The 25,267-nt window shown below is 51.0% G+C and overlaps 5 protein-coding genes across 5 annotated transcripts; 4 read left to right on the top strand and 1 right to left on the bottom strand.

Annotated features, from left to right (window-relative positions):
- Nucleotides 1-836: 836 nt before the first annotated feature.
- Nucleotides 837-1,265, bottom strand: KRP23_9483 (Acyl-lipid (9-3)-desaturase; the record flags this gene model as incomplete). Its single annotated transcript, XM_067895040.1, has 1 exon — nt 837-1,265. The coding sequence occupies one exon, from the start codon at nt 1,263-1,265 to the stop codon at nt 837-839; it is 429 nt and encodes a 142-aa protein (XP_067742662.1).
- A 3,004-nt stretch (nt 1,266-4,269) lies between these two features.
- On the top strand, nt 4,270-4,803 carry KRP23_9482 (uncharacterized protein; the record flags this gene model as incomplete). The annotated part of the gene is made up of 1 exon (XM_067895898.1): nt 4,270-4,803. The coding sequence occupies one exon, from the start codon at nt 4,270-4,272 to the stop codon at nt 4,801-4,803; it is 534 nt and encodes a 177-aa protein (XP_067742661.1).
- A 293-nt stretch (nt 4,804-5,096) lies between these two features.
- Nucleotides 5,097-5,465, top strand: KRP23_9481 (Splicing factor 3A subunit 2; the record flags this gene model as incomplete). The annotated part of the gene is made up of 1 exon (XM_067895038.1): nt 5,097-5,465. One exon carries the CDS (start codon nt 5,097-5,099, stop codon nt 5,463-5,465), a length of 369 nt encoding a protein of 122 aa, XP_067742660.1.
- A 111-nt stretch (nt 5,466-5,576) lies between these two features.
- On the top strand, nt 5,577-5,828 carry KRP23_9480 (Splicing factor 3A subunit 2; the record flags this gene model as incomplete). The annotated part of the gene is made up of 1 exon (XM_067895037.1): nt 5,577-5,828. The coding sequence occupies one exon, from the start codon at nt 5,577-5,579 to the stop codon at nt 5,826-5,828; it is 252 nt and encodes an 83-aa protein (XP_067742659.1).
- Nucleotides 5,829-13,589: 7,761 nt separating this feature from the next.
- KRP23_9479 (uncharacterized protein) lies at nt 13,590-14,645 on the top strand (the record flags this gene model as incomplete). The annotated part of the gene is made up of 2 exons (XM_067895036.1): nt 13,590-13,604; nt 13,704-14,645. 2 exons carry the CDS (start codon nt 13,590-13,592, stop codon nt 14,643-14,645), a joined length of 957 nt encoding a protein of 318 aa, XP_067742658.1.
- Nucleotides 14,646-25,267: the final 10,622 nt, after the last annotated feature.

Below are 25,267 nucleotides of genomic sequence, written 5' to 3'. Positions count from 1 at the left end.
GCGCCACATCCCTTGCACTGGTGGTTAATGAACGAAGATTTCCCCAAACTGTAGCGCTTTGCTGAAAAGGCACTGAGCATTCCGACTTCGTCTGGAGTTAGCGAGCGCTTGTGGAGTATTCATGGATTTACGCAGACCAAGCTCCGTAGTCGCCTTCTAGTTCCCACCCTCGAGTTTGAGTATTTGTTGGATGCAATCGTTAGCTTGGACAGCGCCAACGAAAATGATTGAGACCTTGCTGGTTCACGCTCTCTATTTACCTCCAGGACTTCTTAGTAATAATCTCTAAATGACAGCACCTTCCGATTCCTACCCTATATTATCGTCGTCTTACTTTGCTTTGTTGTATCTCTGTACTGTAGCAGATAACTAGATTCGATTGAGCTGATACCATACACGACTATGGCGGCCGCCGACTCGTTGAGGATAAGCAGTACGCTATCCTGGGGGCTGTACCGAGGCCTAAAGCTGAGAGTCGTCGAACTACTTCATCTCCTTGCCGATGAAGGCCTGATCAACACAATGAGCGATATTTCCTCGGTACGGGACGACTTGGTCTCCACCCTTACACTGCACCGTGATTTGTGGCTTGCCGCCGGGACCTGACGTCAGTTTGAATGGGCGGTGCCTGATGTCGGCCTGCATCATGGGTCGGGCACTTATCAAAGCATGCTGCTTGCCAATCAGACCATCATCGTAAATAAATCTCGAGTTCGCCTGAATGATTGCTGTATTTGTGTTCACTCCCGCCGTATGTAATCGCTATTTAATCGCTATTTATCTGCAGGAAACGCTACTTAAATATTTAGCCAACTAAACAACAACTCTAAGAATAGTCACTTAACGAGCCGGTTGACCTTCTGAAGATTGTGGCGAGGCATCATGGGGAACAAGTGGTGCTCGATCTGGTAGTTGAGGCCGCCGCAGAACCAGTCCATGAAGAACCCCGGCGTGATGTTGCGCGTGGTCGTGACCTGCAGCTGCCAGAAGTCGGGCTTCTCCTCACGCTCGTACACGGACATGCCGTTGTGGCCAACGCTGAAAACCATCGCGAGAAGACCGCCGCACGACATCTGCGCGACCATGAAGAAGGCCAGGCCCTGAGCGACCGACATGCCTGTGAAGACCGGCAGCAGCACGTTCCAGATGTAGTGCACGATGAGGCCAAACTTCTCGCCGTTCGGGAGGTCCACGGGGTCGTACTGGCCGAGCGCGAAGCCAAGACAGTCTATTTCAGCCAATAGATAATCACTTGTGTCGAGCATTCGTACAACAGTTTAACGACAGTGCTATCTAAGCGATATCATTGGTCAAAAGTATCCGGCAATTGCGCCAAAACTGCTCAAGTAAGGGCATTTATACTTGGCGTCCTCTCTTCCTCTGTCTAGATGCTACGTTGTTGCTCTGTTCGTGTTTTGTCTCCCTAACTAGACGAAGCATCGTGGTGATCCTGAGTTGTGTTAACAGACGAGAGCGACGAGAAGAGCTAATCGGCAGACCGTTCACCCCAGTAATACACAGCATCGCTGCCTGCTGTTCAGTCATAGAGGTAGGTGGTTGGGCTCCAGTCTTGCGCTCAATTGCTACAGAAATGTGCTGCATCATAATTCGCCACTCTGAATAGGTTTGCCGCTTTAGATCACCTGTGCCTGCTCCTCCCTGGTTGCGCTCAGCTTCGATGAGCTTCAGACTGGCGAAAAATGTCTTCATGTCATCAATGTAGGCGACAGCGAGTGGCAGTTTCTGCTGCCAAAAGATATTTTTAATAGCATTCCGATAGCCGCTGAGGTTTGTGACCTTGATAGTGTTTTCAGTGTCGTTCGTCTTAGCTAGCAAAAAGGCCTCAAAATCTTTCGGCGTAAATACATTGACGTCAATTTCACCGTTAGAGTCAAAGTACCTCGCAGAATCCGTCTTAGTCGCTTGAATCCATGCAGCAATGCAGCGCCGATAGCTGCGGTAAGCCGTTTGAGTCCTGGAGGTTGTACATGCGCGGCGAACGTTCTCCGCGTTGAGAGACTCGGTGGGTGGCGTTAAGGAGCTCGGAGTAGCACCATTGTTTAGCACCATTGTTTCTCGCAATAATGGCGGGGTCTTCGGGGGAGGACGATCGCGCAGAACGGGATGGGGAACTCGGGAAATGGGAAAATGGGAACTGGAGACTATGTGAGGTGCTCAGAGCGATTCTAGCCAATGATATAGTCCAGTGTGTCGTACGAAATGCACGTCAAAAGCATTGTTGACTACAGACGCCCCCACCAAATCTGCAAACGTCGGACTTATAAAGACTGCGAGGTTTCAAGATTCCCACAGGTGCCATATAGATGCAAAAGTACTAAGTTACTCTGAATTTATTGTTTTCATGTGCTAGAAGCTTCCCGCATCGCAACATTTTCCCTCCACGCTGCATCTACCTCAGTACATCCCATCCCGACCAGTTTCAAGTCCCATGCACATCTGTACTACCTGTCCGAGGTAAATTGCTGCTTGCAGTTGCACATTTGACGGGGACATCTGTACTTCCTCCGGATGTAAATGATTACCTGTGATGGCCTTTCCACAGGCTTCAGCGGGGTCATTTATTATAGTAGGCGGTGGTGGTGGCTTTGGCGCTAATTAGATGCATAAATAGGTATGTTCGCCTCGGCAGGCGTGGTCGTTTTTCATAACGCTTGGCCAAAGCTTCACTGTTTTCAAACATTTTTTGAAGCTCAAAAGACTGTTAGAAAGCTTAGCTCAAGCCGCGTCGTGTCCACTAATTAGCGCGTACCAAGCGAGAACACAGGAGAAAACACACTTTGGCATCTGTTTGGGCGGGCAATCATTTCCAACCAGCAGAGGAAGTAAAAAATACACATAGAAAAACCTAGTGTAAATCTCGATGATAATTCACACTGATGGCAAAACAGAAGACACGCTGTCAGACGGAAGCTCTCAAAAAACGAAAGCGCATGAATCCAGTCTGGCTCTTACAGCTTCTTTTCAGATGATAGATAGTCTAAATTGACTTACGTCACGTTTCTATACGTGAGGTGTACAGGGAATTCGGTACAGCAGGTGTGAATCACACTGTGATGGGTTCTAACGTGTTACAGCTTCTGTTCAGATTGTTAAAGAAACGATTGACAGAGGATTAGGACAGTGGATGATAGCGCGAAGAGTAAGGAAGAGAGGGTTCTTGACGAGGAAGTCGGCCTGGAAGGTGGCTTGTGTATTGGAGGTCCAAAGGAGAAGATGAGAAGATTCAGAAGATTCAAAAGTGAGGACTGGAATTCCTAAGCGGAGATAATAACTCTTTATCTGTCATACACTTAACTGGTCTACATTGCACGGGATACAAATCCCTAGTACTATTTGAGGACTATGACAAGGCGTAGACATGTCGGAGATGCACAGGTGATAGACAGTCTAAATTGACTTACCTCACGTTTCTACACGTGAGGTGTGTAGGGAATTCGGTACAGTATGTGTGGATCACACAAACGTGAGGTATATCAATGTTGACTCTCTATCATAGACAGTTTGGATTCACGTTTCCCGAAGACCTACATGTTCCCGTTACGAAAATCCGTATGAGGGGATCTTTGGATCTGTTCAGCGTGTCGTGATCATTGTGGTAGCACAGGTAACTTACATATATTGTGTTTTGCAATGCGTTTGTCCTTTTCACTTATCTTTTTGGCCGAATGATAAAGTCTGGAGCTCGATTTAAATGGAGATGGTGAAAACGATAGGACAACTCGACTTGATTATCGTTCGCAAGGTTGGATTTAGATATTGAAAGCCCTCGAATTGCCGTTTGAGGTCGAGGTCGATCTAAGACATTAAATGGAGCGACAAAACATCTGCAAAGCACAATACATGCCCCGTACGTAATATCTGATCGCCGAGGCATAATTACTACCACTACGTACGAACTCATTATCTCTAACACCTTTAAAATGGCTTCAGTGACCCTTACTGCGCTTACTGAGAAGGGCGTGTGTACTTGATTAATCACAGCTTTATTATTCAGCGCTTGTTTTCCCATAGTACGGCCGATCCAGACTACTTTAATCAACTCTCTGGTCAAAACCTCCTCATACAAATTTCAAGTGATTTGGGATCCAAATTACGTGGTACAGAGAGACTTCTTTTAATTCCGAACTTGTACTTAGGTATCGCTTTAGTAAGTTGAAGTGATTTTGCGACCTCGCAACTCACTATCGCCAAGTCACTACTATTATAGTACTATACATGATATAACACCGTTAATTCTACAAAGATGCGATGTCTATCCAGATGGTGAACAGGCTCTCAGCTTCACCTTTTTTTTCTTTTGATGCAACTTGCAGAATGCGCTCGCATTGCCAGCGCATTCCTCAATTTGCGTTTCAGTGCTCAAGCGTCCCAATGCGTCTGCATCTCCTAATCGTATCAATCTTCGGCCTCCTTGCAAGCGCCAACGCTGTGTCTGCAGCATCGAATTCCAAGGTGGTCAATGCAGACCCGTTATCTACTATTGAGTCACTGAAGGACAACGCGAGCGGAAAGAGGTTGTTACGAACCCACAAGACGGCCGAAGCGAACGATGGAGACTCACCCAGCAACGAAGAGAGGGGGTGGAAGGAAGCTGTGGCGGCAGTTCGAAAGGCTAAGGCTAAGGCTCAATTTCCGGTCTGGTATCTGGCGGGAAAGAAACCAATCCAGCTGCAAGAAGAATTAAACCTTTTGGGTGTGTATCCACTGATCGGCCACAAGAATTGGCCGATTCTCAAGAGCTACACCAAGTACTACAACAAGCGCCACATTGAATACCCGTAGACGTCACGTTGGCTTCTGCTTGTGCTATCGTAGCGAGATTAAACACTATCTGGGTAAAGAGGTTTGTGAATTCTACTCGGAAATAGGCAATGAATGAACATTACCTGGTTTCTTTCGTTGTTATACTGAGCGTTGAGATATGTGATGTGCTACGTAGTAGTAAGCCATTTTTGCAGCATATTGGAGCTACACGATGAGCTTTAACATTTTCGCCATAAAATACCAATTAAATGTATTCCCTCCTCTCATACCGTCTTCCCGCCCTCCTAACAATTGGCCAAAAGCGAATCGCCATGGACTTCCAGAACCGCGTGGGATCCAAGCCTGGCTCGGGAGGCGTGGCATCCGAGTCGCAGAGCAATGTCGACCGCCGCGAGCGGCTGCGTAAGCTGGCGCTGGAGACGGTGGACCTGGCCGAGGACCCGTACTTCATGAAGAACCACCAGGGCTCGTACGAGTGCAAGCTCTGCCTCACGCTGCACAACAACGAGGGCAACTACTTGGCGCACACGCAGGGCAAGCGCCACCAAACGAATTTGGCCCGTCGAGCGGCCAAAGAGGCGGCAGACGCGGCCCACTCCACTGCGACTGCCAATCATCAGGAGGCGAGGGCGGCAGCAGCTGCAGCGGCCGCTCGACCGAGAGCTCTCAAGATCGGATAGCCCGGGTACAAGGTGACGAAGCAAAGAGACCCGGACGCAGGCGCCAGGATCCTCCTGTTCCAGGTGGCGTACCCGGAGATCGCAGACAAGTTGCAGCCCCGACACAGGTTCATGTCGGCCTTCGAGCAGAAGGTGGAGGCGCCTGACAAGCGCTGGCAGTACCTCCTGTTCGCTTGTGAGCCGTACGAGACGGTGGCGTTCAAGATCCCCAATGACGACGTGGACAAGAGCGAGGGCAAGTTCTTCAGCAACTGGGACAAGGACGGCAAGATGCTCACGCTGCAACTGACGTTCGCAGTGGGGGACGCCAAGAAGAGCCAACCGGCGCCCCCACCGCCACGTCCGCCACTGCGGTATCTGTGAAGCGGTACTGGGGGAGATGCCTAACGACGATAATATAGGTGTTTGTTTCAGTGACAACACGTTGAAGGGTGAAAGGGCCATGAACTTGTTGGTTTTGAATTCAATGAGGGTTTAACGTCGCTTGAGCTGCTGTTGACGAGCAGAGGAAGCGTGCGTCGAGCGCTTACAAGAGATTTCCTGTTGTGCGGTATCATAGGGGGCAGTCGAGCTGTTCGTTGTGGAATATGAGCCGAGGCTAGAGGTACACTGCGTAGCAGTGCTCTGAGAGACTAGTCTCATGAATTGACAGCTCATTGTTGAATGTGTTGGGTGCTCGACGAGGCTCTTCGTTCCTTGCTTCTGTTCTGGCAGTTGAGTTGTTTGCTTTGAAGGCATGGTCTTGAATATATACTGCTCTTGAGGTCGTCTGTGCTGGTGGTCCCCATGGTGTGCAGCGCCAAGCTGAGCGACCATTATTCGTGGCTTTGGATGTTGAGCAGACGTCCTATCCACCCCGGTCTCGACATCTTCCCACGGTGAGGCTGCATCTGCAATCGTGATTCTAAATCTCCTCGTTGGCATATCTGGTGGCCGTTCCGTCCAATGTGGTCAATTTTCCTAAACCGTGCGCTGCAACAACGGATCTGGCTCCGCGATGGTTAATTCGTGTTCTTGGCAATGAGAAGATTAGCCCCCAATTGAATAATTGGAGACGTGGAATTGGTGTGAACGGACTGGGCTCTGCAATTGAGCCTCGCAGTGTCTGGCATGGGGCTGCATGCGTGGCACTACTTGACTGCAATTGGTCGTGTGTAGGCGTTCGAGGACTGCACATGAACGTAATGGTCCAGCCGGACCGAATGGTTCTGAGTGTTGTTGCTTCTGTCTATTTGCTGGGATCGATGAGATGCATGCTGAACTCGTGTACTGCGTAACCCGAATTCCCCGAGTTGCTCGTCGTTCATCCCCAAATGTCTGGGCACTCCGGTGCGTCGTGCTGAGGATTTGAGCATGTCCCGGAGGAGCTGAAGTTTGTTGCCGAGTGTTTGCACGTCGGTAGAATCGTCCTGAGGTACAGACTTCTTGCTAAGCTGACGTCGCTGAGTGCTCGTGCTGAGGTGGAAATTTGTAAATGTCGCTGACAGACCGTTGTTCGGTCTAACCAAGTGCCTGCACACGGTGAGCTGTACCGTAGCACTGATAATGCTGATGTCGTGCTGATGAGCTGGCGGTTGTTGTCACCTTGTGCACCGCTATAATTGTAATGAGAGACTGAGATCTAGTCATCGAACTGGAACTGTCGTCACCAAGTACGTGCACACCAGAGCGCTAGGCTGACAGATTGTTGCTCACTCTCACCAAGTGCCTGCACACTGGTGGGCTGTGTTGATGGACTGCCCTTGACTGTCATTGAGCACTTATAACCTGATCGTCCGCCGGAGTATTACCGAGAAACAGATCGTTGGTTAGCCCCCTTCGTCTACGGTGTACGGACGCTCATGATGACGAATGCTGAAATGGGATCACCCCGTGTTGAATTGTGTCTGGGGTCGCCCCTCATATCGGATACGACGGTCGCGGTGTACCTGGCCGTAGGTTAATGAGGTTGGGCTGCGGAACCTCTATTGTGTGTGTGCCGAAACGATGGTTTCTCTTCGCGGGAGCTGTCTGTTCAGGGCACGTGTGCGTAAGGTAGGCCATCATCCAAATCCGCCGGCTCCCGCTCACGATACTGATACTGATACTTCGTGGGCCAAAGTCCAGCGAATACAGCAACAACCGACCCGGTTACTGGGGGGGGGGGGGGGGGGGGGGGGGGGCAAAAAAGACAGATAACGAAAAGATCGCCGAAGGAAATCACGGCTGGGAGTACGTTGAGCACAGCGAGCAGGACCAGGGGCCGGCTGGAAAGAGGTCGAGCAGAACGCGAGGTTTCAAGGGTGACTACTGATGATGGAGAGCAAAACCAATGCGGCAAGCGAGGGGAGAATCGTAGGCAGAGCTAAAGGCCGTCCAACGGCAGTTGGGAAGGAGAGCGGAACAACACAGCAGCGCGCAAGGATGAACAAGTAGAACGGACGGAAGCTATCGCCACGGCGGCACTGGCTGGTAGAAGGAAGCGAGGAAGGAAATCTGAGAACCCCAGGAACAAAGCCAAATAGTGCAGATATGGGAGACGGACAGGTGATTTTCAAATAATTGCGGATTTACCTGCTCAGCAACACAGCCGAGGCAATATGTACGGCACCGTACTACGACTGACGGACATGGCGAGAGAGCATCGATTCCAAGAGCATTGGGGGAAGCTGAAAGAGAAGGATTCTGGGCTGCCATCCGAAGCAGAGAAAACGAAATGGAGTGACCCGATACCAGCTGAAGTACCGCCGACTCCGGGGTTATTGGAACAAACGCAAGGCAGCACGTGCTCACGCGACAACAGCAGATGATGCACACGTGCATCACAATTGCGCACAGTACGCAAGGTGAGCTGGATGATAGACTGTGATTCTTCACTTTCGTGGACCCGGAGACTACAATTGACGAAGCTGGAGAGCACTAAAGCGAGGGCAAACCAATCTCCTACCTTGGGGCAGTGGTCAAAGGGATGGAACAAGAGGAGACCATAGAATCTGCTGAGCTGAAAAGGCTATATGATCTGTGCATGACCCCGATGGAGACATTAGCGGTACCCAGACAGCGAACAACAAATGAGAGCAAGGATCTTTTAATGATACGTTGGGGATGCCCCAGCCGCCGCGATCCTAGCGCAAACTATGAACGGAAGCCAGATAGCCAAGTTCATTGATATTTTCAAGGCGATGGAGTACCCCCTGTATTCACACTTAGCCCCGGATCAACGGTTTGGAGATAACTTGCCCAAGCATGTGCTATTAGCCCAGATACATATAGGAGCGGAGGCTACAGCCTCCCAAAACCAGGAAATCAAAGATCTAAAGACGGACCTGTCTAGGATTTCGCTCGATATAGATATACCAGTGCTAACAGTGCTCTTCAAAGGAAAGAGAACAGCAATGGTTGGTAATTGTCACTAGCGATGAAGATGCTGCCGCTTATTGATGTAACGGGGTTATATGAAGAGTACCCGTCACTCTTCCGAGTTGGGTACATGGTGTATCCAACATCACTAACGCGTGGATGGTGACACGATTTTTAGGTAACTATAAATATATCACTCTAATATCTACGTTCTTCAAGTCAACCGTTCCCTTAGACCGGGAACCATCGGACTGCAGTTCACTTGGAGTTTGTATACTCCTAGCATGCAAGGTGCTGTGTGATCCCGTCACAATGTAAGCCATGTGAAGTACCCTGACGAAGCAAATGTAGCGCAACAAAGAGCAGCGAAGAGAAGCGCAGTTAAAGGGATACTCCGGTTTCCTGGGAAGGCAGAGTACAGCCAAGTTCAGCTGGCTACATGTAACGATACTGCAAGCCAGACCAGACAAGAATAACTGGACGTAGTTTGCATCTGCAAAGCCGATGACTCATCAAAGAAACCTAGTTAGCGAGAATTCATTTAGGAAGTGCAGCTACAGCAAACAGAAAAGTCAAGCAGCGTCGAGGGCCCAGCGACCAGCTCGTAGCTCGTAACAATCCCGCAAAGGCGACAGCCCACATCCTTCCTTTCCGCTACCATGTGGTAGTTTCACTTGTCTAAACTCATACAAAGTGGTAACTCCGCTGTTGGTGGCTTCCCTTAAATAATAATAATAATGTTGCGGTGTATTGTGTCACTTACTCCTTCGAATTGGACTGTAATAACCATCCTCAACAGGTGCTTGCTTCCTGTCGAGTTGTGCAGCCTCTCCTGCTGCATGTTTCGTTCTCATCCTTTGTTGTGCACTTATAGTGCCCCTTCCTCCTCGATCCATCGTACACAGTTTCCTCTGATACGAGCTTCGACTCCTTTGCGTACAGGATGCTCATCCTCTACATCTTCCATCGTTATCATACAGCTGGCCTTGGAATCATTCGCCAAGTTTCCTAGCCAATCTGCTGTTGTGTTGTGCTCTCTGTACTGATGTGTCCAGCTCGCTACTTGGCAATCATCTGCCAGGCTTCTGGATATCCTGTACCAGTCCTGTATCTTCTTGCTTTTAGATAGCTTTCGCTCCTTCAGCATCCTGATATTCATTGCGCTATCGCCCACCCTATGCAATCCGTACCACCGACATTCCGTTGTCCATTGCAGCAGTCTGTGTAACCCCACGAATTCTGCGACGTTGTTAGTTACCGTGTTGATGCTAAGAGCCGTGGGAGCTGCCCGCAGTGACCGCACTTCTTTGGCCCTCTCATTGCCATTATTACACTGCCACTTCCTCCAGAGCCCGTGTTTCCTCTTGATCAGCCGTCGAAGAGCCCCAATCGTTCACAAATTGCCATCCCTTTTGTTTCGTCAGTCCGCGCCGTAGCCACTCTTTTTCTGCTAGCTATGAAGGCCACCGTGTCCAATTGACTCTTAGACTTCAGTGTAAGTGGGTACAAAGTGCTCCGGAAACGACATATCGCCTCCCTGAGCGCAGCCTCGTGTTTTCGCTGCTTTTGCCTCAGCAAGTTGGTTTCTTCCCATCAGGATAGAGTATGTCTACGTACCCCCTCCACATTCGTGTTACCGTCGCAGCGCATCCAATGACTCACAGCTTTTGCATGATATCTTGTGCTTGATCCCAATGTGTCATCTGCCTGGGTTTGTCCCTAGGCTACAATCCACTGTGACATTGTCTGTGATTCCATACCTAGTATGTCTTCTAGTACTTCATTTCACCGACATTCCTGATTGGTCGGCTCTCTGATCTCCGCGTCCCAGTACTGCAGAATAGAATCCCAGAAAGCCGTCGCTACTGGACATTACCACACTAGATGAGCTGTATCCAGTTTTCTGTTCGCCCGCATGCAACACACTCGTAGCTGTACTTCTCCTTGTTTCACAGGCGTAAACGATCATGTTTAATCTCCAAACATTTTGCACGTGGTGTGCAGGGACCCCTCTACTTTTCGTATCACTGTCATGACAACGTTTCAAGAGATTTTGCCATTCGCCCGTTTTGTTCGTTCCAGTGATTGCTGGTGTATAATGCTGGCTCCCGCGCGTCTTCTCCTCTCTTCTTTAGATAGAGTGACTTTGTCGGCTCCTGGACAGTTTCTACCGCCGCCTCCCCGCCCACACCGGCTTCATCCGTTGCAGAGTGTGATGCGGTGTGACCCATAGTGTATTGGGTGGCACCCGAAGCTCTTTAGTGACTGATTCCTCCAAATTGTGCTTGTTTCCTTGTTCTGCATTTCTCTGTTGATCGTGCTCCATGAGTGTGTTATGGCGCCCCATTCCGCGTTCACTGTGAATATGTGATGAGGGTCCTCAAGTACGTGGTGCACCCATAGCAGCTCCTCCTCCGCTGGTTTGGAGGTTAGCTCCGGCCAATTGGCGATGATGGTAATGATCTACGAGCGCGTACGTAGTCTAAGGTCGTCCCTTAGTCCATATACCTGTTGCTATTCTAGACTGAGATTCTATCTTCACTGGTGTAAGTGGTCTACGTGCTTCTGTCAGATCGTTTTGCAATACGTCTCCTGTGATCTTCACCATTCTTCGCTCTGTCATCGCCCAATTTCCTACTGCTGTTGCTGCTAGTGCTACCGATTCTGCTTTTAAATCTGGCAATCCGACCCACTCTCCTCCCCATGCCAGTTGCGGAGCTGTTTCTGCCACTTCTGCTTTGATCCATCCGGATGGAGTGCGGTCGGGTAGCGCGAAACTCGATTTCCACACCCACTTGATGCTTGGGGTAGAAGGCCACGCGTGGCGGTCAACGTACAGCAACATTGGGATAATAACTGCTGATGCGATCATCGTCCTTTGCTGAACTGTATTCGTTTCCCCTGCCGCTAGTAGCAGCCGCACTATCAGGGCCGCAAAGGTCTTCATCCATGCTTCGTTCGTTGTGTTGTCCACTCGTGCAATGTGCCCCAGATACCTGATACTGTCTACCTCCTTAAGCGTGGGGTCATTTTCTATTTCGTCATACATAATTCTACTGCAATAATAAATAGGAGCAGTGCTAACGGGCACTCCTGTCTGATTCCAATTGTAACCAGCGTCTGTTGCGAGAGACTCCCATTTGCCATAAACCGCACTTTCGTTCCTGTATGAATTGCGGTACTGTCGCACAGAATCATTTGGCCTTTAGCACCGCAAGGAATAAAACCCCAATCCAATGAATCGCATGCATCGGCAAAATCCGAAGCAACACTTGCGCTCGACTCAATTTTTCCCGCCTCTGGTAGCAAACTTTGGCTGCTTCCAGTAGGTCGATAGCTTCGTGCATCGTTCGTCCAGGAACGAAACCGAACTGTGTGCGGTGTAGTAACCTTGAAATATGTCGTCGTACCCTCTATGCTAATATACGCGTGAATAACTTGTAGCGGGTATTCAGCACCACTATTGGTCTATAATTTAGCGGGTCACTTGTGATCCCACCTTTGCTGATGCTAAATATGAAGGCATCCACGTAGGTCTTCGGCGTAGTGCCATTGCCCATATATGAATTGAGCAGTTTCGCTAGAATTGGCGCTATCTTTTCACATTTGTCCTGATACCAATCATTGTTCAGATCGTCAGGTCCGCACGTTTTTTTCCTCTTGCATTTTTTAATCGCTGTTGCGACTTCCTCCTGCGTGATTTCATCTATGTCCTCCAGTGCATTCCCGATAGTCGATCTAGATATCGTCCTATGTTTCCTTTCTCCTCTGCAGCTCCTTTGAAAATGGGAGACCTATTTTCAGCTAGACTGTCAGCTTTATCGTGAGCCCCCACTTGGAGTCAATTATTCTTGATTTGAGGGATGGAATTGTGTTATCTCCAAATTTGGTACCGATTCTGCGAAATAACAGCTTAGTCGAGGCCCTGGTGATCCATGCATTTTATTAATCAGGATCTTCATCCTCAGATTTCCACGCTCCGCTTGTAGCCTTCTCAATTCCGCCAGTGTGGCTGCTAGTTCCTGTTCCGTTTCCGCTGCAGTGTAGCTGGACTTGTTCAGCTTCTTTTTGAGTCTGCATATGCTCTCCCGGAACCCGCTGGTCATTCGTTTTCTCGCTGCGCTCTTGAATTGCACCATTTCGGAGGCCTTGAAAGTGTCCCATGCGTCCGCTAATTCACAGCCGGCAGCGTTACCAAACGATTGTTTGAGTTGCTCTATCCTCTCGCCTATCATGCTGTGTGTGACGGCGTGCACGAAGACATCTACATGGCACAGCCGGATGGCTATGTGGTGCATAGTGTGGCGGTGGGTAGACCGTCGGCCTCTTGCGCACCCGCACCGCTCCGGTCGGTAGATGTATTTCCCGTATGGCCCCCCCTGTGGTCGGAGAGGAATGAGGTCTTCTCTTCGGCCACGACATAGTATGAGCTACTGTGTGTTTAAACTCCACAGTGCCGCATAGTGCACCGTCGCTGAGCTGTGTTCCATCTCTGTCTGATAGGTTTTTCTAGGAGTATTAGGTCCCTGTGTCCATGTTCTGTGTTCTCTCGCACTGCTCTCAAGTGCTGTCCTAGCTCGTGCAAGTGCGTCGCCAATCCCCCAATATTGTATGTTGCCACTCCAATTGTTCTATCAAATTTGCTTTGTCCAAGTGTTGATCTACGCCGTTTTCGTTGTTGCTGCTTCCGCTCTGCTCGCTCGTCGAATGGTACGACGAGCGCATTGCAAAAACTCGCCGCGAAAACGTGGTTCCGCCCGCGGCATTCCCCTGGCACGAGACAAGATGGAGATGGTGCAGGTTCTTTCCCTGCTCGAGCCTATCTCGTTTCTGAATCAGGCTGAGCAAGAATAGAATAGTAACCAGTGCAGTGTGCTACTGGGGCTATACAAACTGCAGATTTCGCTGCTTGACACCACACAGTCGTTAAAGGACTGCCGCTCAATCAAGGATGAACAGCAATTCTTCCGTGCAGAGAAGCTGTCGAACCTGGCATCCACGACACGCACATTGCTGCACAAAACTTTTCACCGAGTCTTCTTCAGGCGATACACAGATCGTAATGTCGTGAGAAAATGCTCCTACACGTTCGAGATACAGCTCCTCCTACATCGTAACTTCAAGAACCCAGATGGCGCACTCAAGCGGATCGTCATCTTGAGTAACCTGCAGGCCGGAGCATCTCAGCAGGTGGTGGAGCGCCATTACACCAAGGTTCGCCACATTGTCCTGGATGGTATGCGAAAGATCATGGTCGCCGTGGACTCAACACCGAGCATGCCCGAAGTCGTCGCTCCCCCACCAGCCGCCATCTTCCCCAAAGGCATCATGACGCTTTTTGTCGACACCGCAGGCGAGATACTTCCACAGTCACTAACGACGGCGACGGCTTTGCACGAGCAGCGGATCGACGACGAGTTTGAGCGGTGGCTGACGACGACAACCACCGTTCAAGGGGCTAGCTTCAATGATTTCAAGCCAGTGCTCACCTTCTGGAAATGCCAGCAAGACATTGACACCTTTCGCCTGCTACCTCTGGTGGCGCGCGTGTTTTTCTCACTGTCATCTTCGTCGGCCCATATTGAGAGAGGCTTCGGGACAGCAGGTAGGATGGTGAAGCCTCAGCGCAACTCGTTGGCGCCATACAATGTGGACATGACCACGTTACTCAACTGCGACAGAAGCTACGTGAATATTGCGCAGTGTCCTAAGTTCTCTGCTATCGCTACGTCGGAGCGCGTCCTATCCAACGTGATGGTCAACATTCGGCAGGAGCAAGACGACAATAGGAAGTCCCTCGCAGAGTTTTTCTCCACCACCCGTTTCGACTTGGAGCTGTAGCGGGGCTACACAGTCGGTTCACCTCCTACCTTAGTGCAACATGCACTAAGGGATACATTCAGGTTGATCACTCCACAGGGTGGTCCACATTCATAGCAAAAGCATGTGACTGGTAGAAAGTAACACCTTTCTACCAATGAGAGTCATTCAATAGATAGGGGTTCTGCCAGCCATCCGATGGCAAAACCTCTCAATATAAATATCAGTTTTAGGAGGAAACCCCATTTACAATCAATACAGTTCTCGTTTGGCACCAAAGCTATCGTTCGGTTCCCTTGTCTTAGTTTAAGTATACTTGCGGATACAAGTATACTGAAATTAAGTTAAATACACCTACGCTTCCTCATACGCGTGCGCACACGTGTAAGCTTAAGTCGTGGGTCTAAGCAGATCCATTACACCTGGTAGCACTTTGTAGTCCGTCCAACGACCGACTGACACGTTGTATGGAATACGAACGCGGGGCGGAGAACCTGCCCTCGGACAGTAACATGTCCGTGGGTAGCCTAAACACGTCTGCAACGCATGTTGCGCGTGCAGACTGCCCCCACCTGTCGGAACCAGAGTGGGAGGCCCTCCAACGACTGTCAACAGTCATTGGGGAAGCGGCGGTAGCAACGATGTTGCGAACGCTATCACCGACGGAGCAACACGGTGTTGCTCTGGGTTTCATCGTGAAGGAACAGCGTGAAACCACTGCTCGAGCTTCGGTGTCGCCATCGGCCACACCGCGCGTGGAGTCATTGAAACTCCACGTAAGCAGCTACGTTGGAAGAGAGGGCGAACCTCTCCTCCGTTGGCTTGTCGAGGTCGACACTGCCATTACGGCTCGACGTATCGTCGACCCGTTGTCGAAGGTTGCGTTCGCCAGGTCATGTCTTGGCCGACGAGCAAGGAGTTGGGCGTACGGACGCCGACTCACGGACTCTACGTGCTTCAACACGTACGAGGATTTCAAGGAGGAGCTCAAACTAGCGTTTGAGCCCACGCAGAACGAGTTCCGATCGAGGGCGGAGTTCCTCGATCTGCAACAGGGCAAGCATGCCGTGCATGCTTACGCCCAAAGGGCACGGTACTTGGTCTCGAACATCGTGACCAACCCGATTGACGAGGCGACAAAGGTCGTCACGTTCATGAAGGGCCTTAGAGATGGGTCTGTGAAGACCTATCTCTTCCGAGAGTATCCAAATACTCTCGAGGCTGCAATTGCGCTCGCAATGCAAGAAGAGTTTAGCCTGTGGTGCATCGAACAACGTTGTTCGACTGCAGAGCCTTCCAAGGCTTGACTTCGAGGAGGTGAAAACACCTCGAAGTCTATTGGAAGTGAGGCTAGCAACGGGTGTCGTTGTTAGAACCGAGAAGCGTATCGTACATGTACGCTTCTCGTATCAAGAGAAGGAGTTCGTCGACGAGCATATCGTCCTCGAACTGGACGATAAGTTCGATATGGTGTTGGGCATGCCGTGGCTTGCATGGCATGATCCGGTGATCGACTGGACGAAGCGCACGATCGTGCGCTTCGGGAGCAGCAGCAGCGCAACAGAGAGCGATGACCCTGTCGGCGCAGCACATGCACCACGTGGTGCATGCGGCCCTCCACCAGAGACAGCGCGGAATGCGGCTGTCTCCAATCACCACAAGCGAATGCCAACGACTGCGAGAGTCGTTGGAAGAAAATGTGAACCGAATCAGCAGGGCCTGATTCAATCGGATTCGAGAGGGTCTCGAAGCGTCCTGAGCGACGCGGTTGTGTCGACAGATAATGTCGACACACAATTTGTCGAAAGACACCCCGTCGTTAGGCGTCGAGGTAAAGAAGGCGCGTCGGCTCTGGGAGCCGACGCTGCAAGCAGTGCGGGCGGTTGCAAACGTCCCGCACCGGACATGCTTGCGAACTCGCGTGCAGCCGGGCTGCACGAAGAAGCGGTGCGCGATCAAGCCGGGCTTGAACGCGTGCGCCCGCGGGTAAAACCCGCCGGCGAATACAAGGAACAACTGTCCACGGCGGGGCCTGGACAAGAAGAAACTCGCGGAGCCGGGCTCCGCACGAGAAGTGAACGGCGCAAGCGAGAAAAGCTGCGCAAGTCTCGGTCAGGGACCGAGACGCTACAAGCAGTGTCTGCCGGGCAGACACAGGAGTTGGAGACGACCGTCGAGACATTGAGTGTCTTGACGCGTACAAGTATTGGTCTCCAATACAAGAAGATGAGGCTGGATAATCCTCCGACGTTAGCGTCGGAGTTGATGTCGCTCCCAGTCACAAGCTGGAAGCGTTTCGCTCGCGAACTGCACGATGGACGCATCGAGCAGATCTGCATCCTCTCGGACGTCGAGAGGATGACGTGTGAAGCAGAAGAGCTGAATCAGCTCATCTCTGAGGGCGCGGACGCCCTCAGCGCGAAGTCGAAGAAGGAACGCTTCGACGAGCAAGGCTGGGACTAGCTCAAGGCGAGCCCCTTTTACAAGGTCTTGCATGAGTACAAGGATGTACTCCCGGACGACATTCCTGCGGACTTACCGCAGGATAAGGGTGTTCAGCACGAGATTGATCTCGTGCCGGGAACGAAGTACTGCGTCACGCGACAGTGGCCACTGCCGCGTGAGCAAGTCAAGGCAATCGACGACTTCTTTGAAAGTCGTCGCAAGGCAGGACAAGTGCGGGAATCAAAGTCCCCGCACAGCGCGCCTACGTTCTGTGTCAAGAAGCCACAGGGCGGGTGGCGCATCGTTCATGCGTATAACAAGCTGAACGATGCGACGGTACCGGCGCAGACGCCGATACCTCGAAAAGATGTGATCATCGATTCGATGACCTCGAGTACTATCTTCAGTACTCTGGATCTGAGAGACGGGTTCTATCAGATCCTCATGCGTGAGAGTGATATTCCTCTCGCAGCGGTAAGCACTCCGAGCGGCATGCTCTGGGAGTGGCTCGTGATGCCGCAGGGGCTGAAGAACGCCCCAGCGACGTTCAACAGGTGCGTCACGCACTTGGTGCGCTTGGTGCGCAACTTTGCACCGAGCTATTTCGATGACGTGTTCATTCACAGCCGGGCTGTGAATGGGAAATCGGATGTGGAGATGCATACAGAGCATCTCCGCAAGTTGCTTGAGCTCATGCGAAAGCACAAGCTCTATGCAAACCTGAAGAAGTGTATCTTCGGGGCGACCGAGATACCCGTACTTGGGTGTCTCGTGGGGAAGAACGGCGTACGCCCTGACCCAGGAAAGGTCAGAGTGATCAATGAATGGCCTACGCCTTCAAACATAAAGGATCTGCGGCAGTTCCTTGGACTCGCCACGTACTTGTGCACGTACGTGAGCAACTACGCGGTCAAGATTTGCCCGCTGTCGCAGCTCTTGAAGAAAGAAGCTGCATGGGAATGGACTGCTGATTGTCAGCAGGCCTTCGAAGCAGTTAAGCAGGGCTTGACTGAGGCGCCGATCTTGGCGGTGGCCGACCAAGATCGCCCATTCCACGTTGTGTGCGATGCATCCGATTTCGCGATCGGATGCGCACTGATGCAACTCGATCACGAAGGTCGTGATCGTGTGGGTTACTACCAATCGCGTCAGCTGAAGCCAGCTGAGCGCAATTACCCGGTACATGACAAGGAACTCCTTGCCATGAAGTATGCACTCGCAAAGTTTCGAGTGTATCTACTTGGGAGTAGACCATTCGTGGTCTACACCGACCACGCATCGTTGCGTACGGCGATCAAGTCGCCGCACATATCACAAAGAATGGCACGGTGGCTGTCATTCTTTGCTGAATACAACTTCCAGGTTGAGTACAAACCTGGAAGGTTGAATGTCGTGGCCGACGCGCTTTCGCGTCGACCAGATTATGCGGTGCAAGAGGCCGACGCCAACGCAGTTGGCGTCGTCAGGACGACTACACCCTCGTCGTCCTTGTTGGACGACGTGAAGGCCGCATACGCACATGATGCGGATGCGAAGCAATTGTTGGAGTACTTCTCCACACCTTCTGACAAGTCTCGTCAGAAGCTGGCCAAATACCTTCGTGCCCGTGTACACCGTTATCGTGTACACAATGGTCTGCTGCTTTACAGCGCAGTCGACGCCAACGCAGATCGCATTGTCGTGCCGGATGATCATGAGTTGAAGCTCACGATCACGTACGAGTATCACGATGCCCCAACATCGGGACATCCTGGCCGTGAGAAGACATACTTGCTTCTCACGCGTGACTTCTATTGGAGTCACCAGTACAAATGGGTACGCAAGTACGTTCGTGCTTGCGAAGTATGCCAGCGCGTGAAGCCTGCGCCCAACTCGCAGGCTCCGCTTCAATCACTACCGACTCCGTCGGAGTGCTGGCAGTTCATTTCAATGGACTTTGGTTTTGGTCTTCCGCAAGACAACAAGCGGAGGACTGGTATTGTGGTCTTTGTTGACCGCTTCAGCAAGATAGCAGTACCAGCCGAGGTGACAGCCAAACAGACGGAATGTCTGTTTGTTGACCGGGTGTTTAGACACCATGGTATGCCACTCGACATCGTGTCGGATCGGGATCCGCGCTTACAGCGCGATTCTGGCAAGAAGTGTTTACACTTCTTGGGACGCAGTTGTCCATGTCGACTGCGGATCACCCGCAGACCGACGGACAAACAGAGCGTGTCAACTGCGTGCTGATTGACACCATGAAGAGCTACGCGCACTCGTTCCATCAATGGAGCGACTGCTTGCCGATGGCGGAGTTCGCCATCAACAACTCGGTGCATGTCTCGACAAGACACACACCGTTCTACGTGAATGCCATGAGACACCCACGCGTACCGAGCGTACTCGGTGCGGTAGCTCCTTCCTTAAGTGAGGGAGGATATCCGGTTAATTCAAAACAACCGGATAAGCACGCTGATACGAGCAATGTATCAGCTGTGACGCCTCGCGCACGTGCTGCGCGCAGACATGGCGACGACAACACAGTGTCTACGGCGGGCGTAGACACTTTAAACGACAACGAACATCACGCGCAGGCCGGGCCTTCTGCGAACAAGAAGCACGAACTGAACCAGTTGTTCAGCTCGGATGCAATGGACTTTGTCGAGCGCCGACAAGCCGTAATTCGGTTTGTCCAGGACACAATAGCAGCTTCTGTCGATCGACAGAAGCTGAATGCCGATAACACCGGCAGGGGAAACACAAATAAATTCAAAGTTGGTTCATTAGTTCTGTTAGCTACGCAGAACCTAGCTAAACATGCAGTTCCCGATTTCGGAGCAAGCTTGCTTGCTCCGCGCTTCATTGGGCCATTCACCGCGTTGGCGAAGCATGGCAACGCGTACACACTGGGCATACCGTCCAGCATGCGCTTGCACCCAACGTTTTACGTTGGGCGACTGAAGCCGTACGTGCAGCACGAGTCAACTACATCTGGTGACTCGCCAAAGCGCTTTCGAGCGCGCCGACGCGCTTCGAGGCGGCAGCGACCCTCGTCCCGACCTCGACCTTTACGTTCGAGGTCGTCTGCGCAACCTCCGCGAGCTGAGCCTTCAACAAGCTCAGCTCCTGACGCAGAGCAGCGAACTGCGACGCTTGGAGACGCTGAACAGCCTCCAAGCGAGACTCAAGGTTTGGTTGACCAAACCCGGGGCGTCTTCCCCCACCCCCGCGCGGGGCAACTCGCTGCATCGTCCAGCGAATTGTTGGTCATCGGAACCAGACCCGAGGTCCGGTTCATTTTCGTATTCGTTGGAGAGGATTTCCTCCCCAACACGATACGTGGGAATCACGGAATGTCCTGATGGAGGACATTCCGGAAATGGTGACGGCGTACGAAGGACACCACCGCCACCTACGCCGAAGGGCGTAAAACATGGGCGAGCGCTGTAGTCGCCTACAGCACTCGAATAAGTGCTGCGAATATCCGCAGCACTAGAAGACGACTGCGCCTGAAAACTAGCGCGCAGGGTCTTGAGGTCGTCAGGTACACACATGGACGTGTACCCCTTGACGTCCCGCTCGGTGATGCGTACTTCTCCAGGGTAGCAGTACTCACAGGCAGTGTCATAAGGCACTGCGCAAGGAAGTCCAATACCGACTGCACCATGGTGCAGTCGTTCAAGTTTACCACGCTTCGAGAACTTCTCGTAGCGCTCCCGCGCCTGGCTAATCCGGTCGCGATAGCCAGCGGGGTTTTTGTTGAAGTTTTCAACAAAGGCACTCCAACTCTGACAAAGTGCCTGCCACTCGGGCACTTTGCTTCTGCGAGAAGTTTTCTTGCTCGCAAACCATCGGAGCTCATGGAAGAGCCCGATGTAGTAGTCGCGCCTTTGGTCCGTCATCGGATCAAAGTGCAATCGCTTCGCGACGCCATCGTCAACGAATGCGTTGCACGAATACAGCGCGTACAGATTCGGTGGCACGGTCGCACCGAATCGGCTGCTGATCTCAAACTGAGACGGCATCCACGGCTCGCGCACTGGCTCAGTGCGCGAGGCCGCAGCAACAGCGGATGGAGTGGAGTCATCTCCATCCCACGGAGTCGCTATGGCTCCAGCGGTAGCGAGCGGTGTTTCACTGCCGCTGCACGAACGCTTCGGGCTCGAAGCGTTCGAGTCGTCCTCGCGTGGACGACGCAGATCCACATTGGGGTCAGTGTGGCCCGGAGACAAGGTATCCTTGTCTCCTTCGGGTTCCCCCTCCTCGACTTCGCTTCCGTAGTCGAGGGGAACTCCCTCTCCACCCGGAGAGTAGATGCCCACGCCAGTCTCGACAGCAATGATCTTGTCTGTCTTGTTTCGGATGGCATGTTTCTCATGTCATCTCGAGTGGTATCCAGCAACAGAGAGGCGACTCTCTGTTGCCGCGCTTGTCGACATCGCCGTCGAGGCGATGTAAGTAGCGGTCGCGGCTGAGGCAGCGGCCGGCGTCTTAGACGAAGACGTCGTTGGCGTGCTCATTGGGAATGAGCACGTGCTCTCCCGAAGAAAATACGGATTGACGTGTCGAGACCGGCACGTCAAATCCTAACGGGGGGATGGTGTAGCGGGGCTACACAGTCGGTTCACCTCCTACCTTAGTGCAACATGCACTAATGGATACATTCAGATGACCACTCCACAGGGTGGTCCACATTCATAGCAAAAGGCATATGACTGGTAGAAAGCAACATCTTTCTACCAATGAGAGTCATTCAATAGATAGGGGTTCTGCCAGCCATCCGATGGCAAAACCTCTCAATATAAATATCAGTTTTAGGAGGAAACCCCATTTACAATCAATACAGTTCTCATTTGGCACCAAAGCTATCGTTCGGTTCCTTTATCTAGGTTTAAGTATACTTGCGGATACAAGCATACTGAACTTAAGTAAATTACTCCTACGCTTCCTCATACGCGTGCGCACACGTGTAAGCTTAAGTAGCGGGTCTAAGCAGACCCATTACAGGGGCTCTCCGATGATGAAGACGATGGTGCCAGGAGATACTTGGACCTGTAGTCAGTATTGGCTACTTGGCGACAGCGGTGATTTGCTTTTGGCAGAGCTTGCAATTTGTTGAATGTGTGGTCGACTTAGTGGTGGTGTTGGCATCTTGACAACGGCTTTGTTAGGCTTGGCGAAGGCGTTGGCGGCTTCGAGACGGTATTGTGAGACAACCTGATGCTCAGCAAAGTTGTTTGCTTGAGCCGACACATAAGTTAGCGCCTCCCGATCCTTTCGCCATCAGCACGGTAGTGCTCGGGGAGCTCGATAATTGGGAGGTCGTCCCCATTCATGCGTGGTCGGTCCTGGAAGGCCGCACGCAAAATAACTTGCAAAGCGCTAGGGGAGCAGATTTAAATCATAGTGATCCAGATCCGTTTTGACCAATAAAACGAGATCTTGTCAGCCAATCAAAACAACAATTTGCAGGACGAGCCAAATTCTCGCCCTAGTTTGGATCGAAAGAAAAGTAAGCGAACAAGCCTGGTTCGGGTTCAAAAAATGGGTGGAACCATGGTTCCAGTTCGGTTTGTCCCAGGGGTGAGAGAGACTTAACTAGAGTTGTAAAATAGTTTTATACTTAACTACGGTTCAATGCGTATTTAAGGGATGAGAATTAAATATCGTTAAAACACTCGTCTGTCTGACGGTCTATTTATGTAATTGTGACTTTCTTGGATGACATCTAGAAAGCTGACCAGATCTCGAACCAGGATCGGATTTCACGAATCCCCTGCGCAGCGGAGGCACTCCCCCTTCTTACAATTTAAACACACACACACAAGTAGCTGGAACCGATCAAGAAACCGACGCACCGCACCACTCAGACTGACCAAGGGTACAATGGGTCGCAACGAAAGCGCGATTTGGAAAAAGTTTACCTCGATTGGTCCCAAGAGCGACACCAAACGTCATCCTCCAGAGAACAATCCCATCAGCACATCGCCCTGATCACAGAGATATATTCAACGGAATCAACGCATACATGTGGGAAACGACGACGATCAAAGCAGTAGCGGCAGCAGCCGAATTGATCAAGCTGTCAAGGACAGACAGAATAGCGTTGGGCATCTTCAAATTCACCAGCCTACAGCCAAGACTCCAATAATTGCTGAGAAGCAAATGCATTCGGAATACCAGTCCATCTTGGCCACCAGACAAAACCGCGATCAGGCTCAGCCTTCAAAAACTACAGGACTCTATAGTTATAACATAACAAAATAGAAATTCTCTTCCTCCCCCCAAGAGCGACACCAAGCAGCATCTTGACGTGGCCTGCTAGTACTGTTTCGACGTCATCATGAACGCGCAATCTGTACTGCCCTATCATGACGCGAAGCCTCACCGGCGACGAAGACAAAGCGGAGCAATATAGCGCCACATCCCTTGCACTGGTTGTAACAGTCTTGCGCCGAGGAAGGTTTTGCTTGGCGTGTCCGGCGTGCGGTCCTTGGGTAGGCAGGTGACGAGGTTGGTGAAGGGGTTGTTGCTATTGAAAGCAAATTGAGAAGTGATTGAGATTGAGCTGTTTGCTTTTACGGATGTTCTTGAGACCACTAGTGTCCTACCCTAAAGCCTATCCTTCTCTAATCTCAGTTGCTATCTGTTCTACCAATGATCTTGTCTAAAATATCCACGTAGTTGTAGTTTCATCAAAAACCCAGTTCCCATACTGGATATTATCAAATCTTGATGATTTAGACCAATCAAATTAATGATTATCGGACGTATCAGATTCTTGTTCTTATCCTTCAATATCTTGCGCCATTCAGATATTGGTAGACATGAATACGAAAATTTATTGTTCAACCAGATTGGTTGTAGTTGCGGTAATACCTGCCGCTGACGGTAACTGCGTCACATGACCTCCCTTCAAGAAGACGCCTATTTTGAAAATGGCTTCGGTCGCTTCTTGGATTTCGAATAGAGGTCGATGAGTCCAGGAATCTGCTTTAGATTCGCAATGGGCTCCCAGGTTGCATCAGCTCTGAATTCACCTAGCCGCCAAATCTTGTACTGCGGTTTTCCCTTGTACATGCGGTGATCAATCACCGCTTCAACGAGTTGTCCTTCGGTTCCATCGGCTAACACGACTTTGTTCACCTGCTGCCTTCGCTTTGGGTCCTTGCGATATGGTTTCAGCAATGATGTCTGGAACACAGGATGCAACTTTAATCCCTTCGATAATCCCAACTCATAGGAATCTTTTGAGATCTTCTTTATCACTGGAAAAGGTCTAATGTATCGTGGAGCAAGTTTCTTCGACTGGGCATACCCCTTGTGACGGATATCCAAATTCTTTCCGTCTAAAAGCACCATGTCGTTGACTTCGAAGTTCTGGACAAGTCTATTCTTGTCGTAATAATACTTCATACGCTCCTGCGCCTCGCTCATACGGTCTTGTGCGACTTTGAGTAGAGTCTCTTGCTGAAGTAAAAAATCTTGCGCTGTTTTCTCCAATTTCTTAAACTCCGGATCTGATGCCACATCGTCTGGCATGTAGGGGACATATCCTAGATCCGCTTCGAACGGCGACATTCGAATCGTGGAGTGTACACGTCGGTTGTAGGCAATTTCTGCCAAATGGAGAGTCATTTTGAGCTGGGTTGACGACACCTCGAAGATAATCTCCGATAAATCGATTTGTCCGTTCCGTTTGTCCATCTGTTTGGGGTCGGAAAGCCGATGACAAGTTGTGCTGCGTACCAAGCGCACTCACAATACTCTGCCAAAGTTTGGACGTAAACTTGGTGTCTCGATCGGATATAATGGTTTTGGGTAAACCGTGATCCTTTACATAATTCTTCATGAACACGTTAGCGATATCTGTGGTGTTGTCCGTTGTCTTCATCGCAACGAACTTCGCTCGCTTTGTCAGCCGGTCAAGGATTACCATAATCGTATCGTAGCCTTTGGTGCTGACAGGCAGTGACACTACAAAATCCATTGAGATGTCTGTCCACCTACCCGAAGGTATGTCTAGTGGTTGAAGTAGTCCCAGCGGCTTGGTTTGTCTCGCCTTGTTGCGCTGACACATTTCACATGTGTTGACATAGCGCTGGATGTACTTCATCATCTTCGGCCAGTAGTATTTCTCGCGTACTGCCAAATAGATCTTATAAAACCCTGGGTGTCCTGCTGCTACTGCATCGTGATTCTCGCAAATGACTCGA

Source organism: Phytophthora ramorum (genome assembly GCF_020800215.1).
Source record: "Phytophthora ramorum isolate Pr-102 chromosome Unknown Phyram_PR-102_s0008, whole genome shotgun sequence".
Taxonomy (NCBI): Eukaryota; Oomycota; class Peronosporomycetes; order Peronosporales; family Peronosporaceae; genus Phytophthora; species Phytophthora ramorum.
Note: the sequence above shows the minus strand (reverse complement) of the source record. Positions and strands in the feature narration are given on the sequence as shown.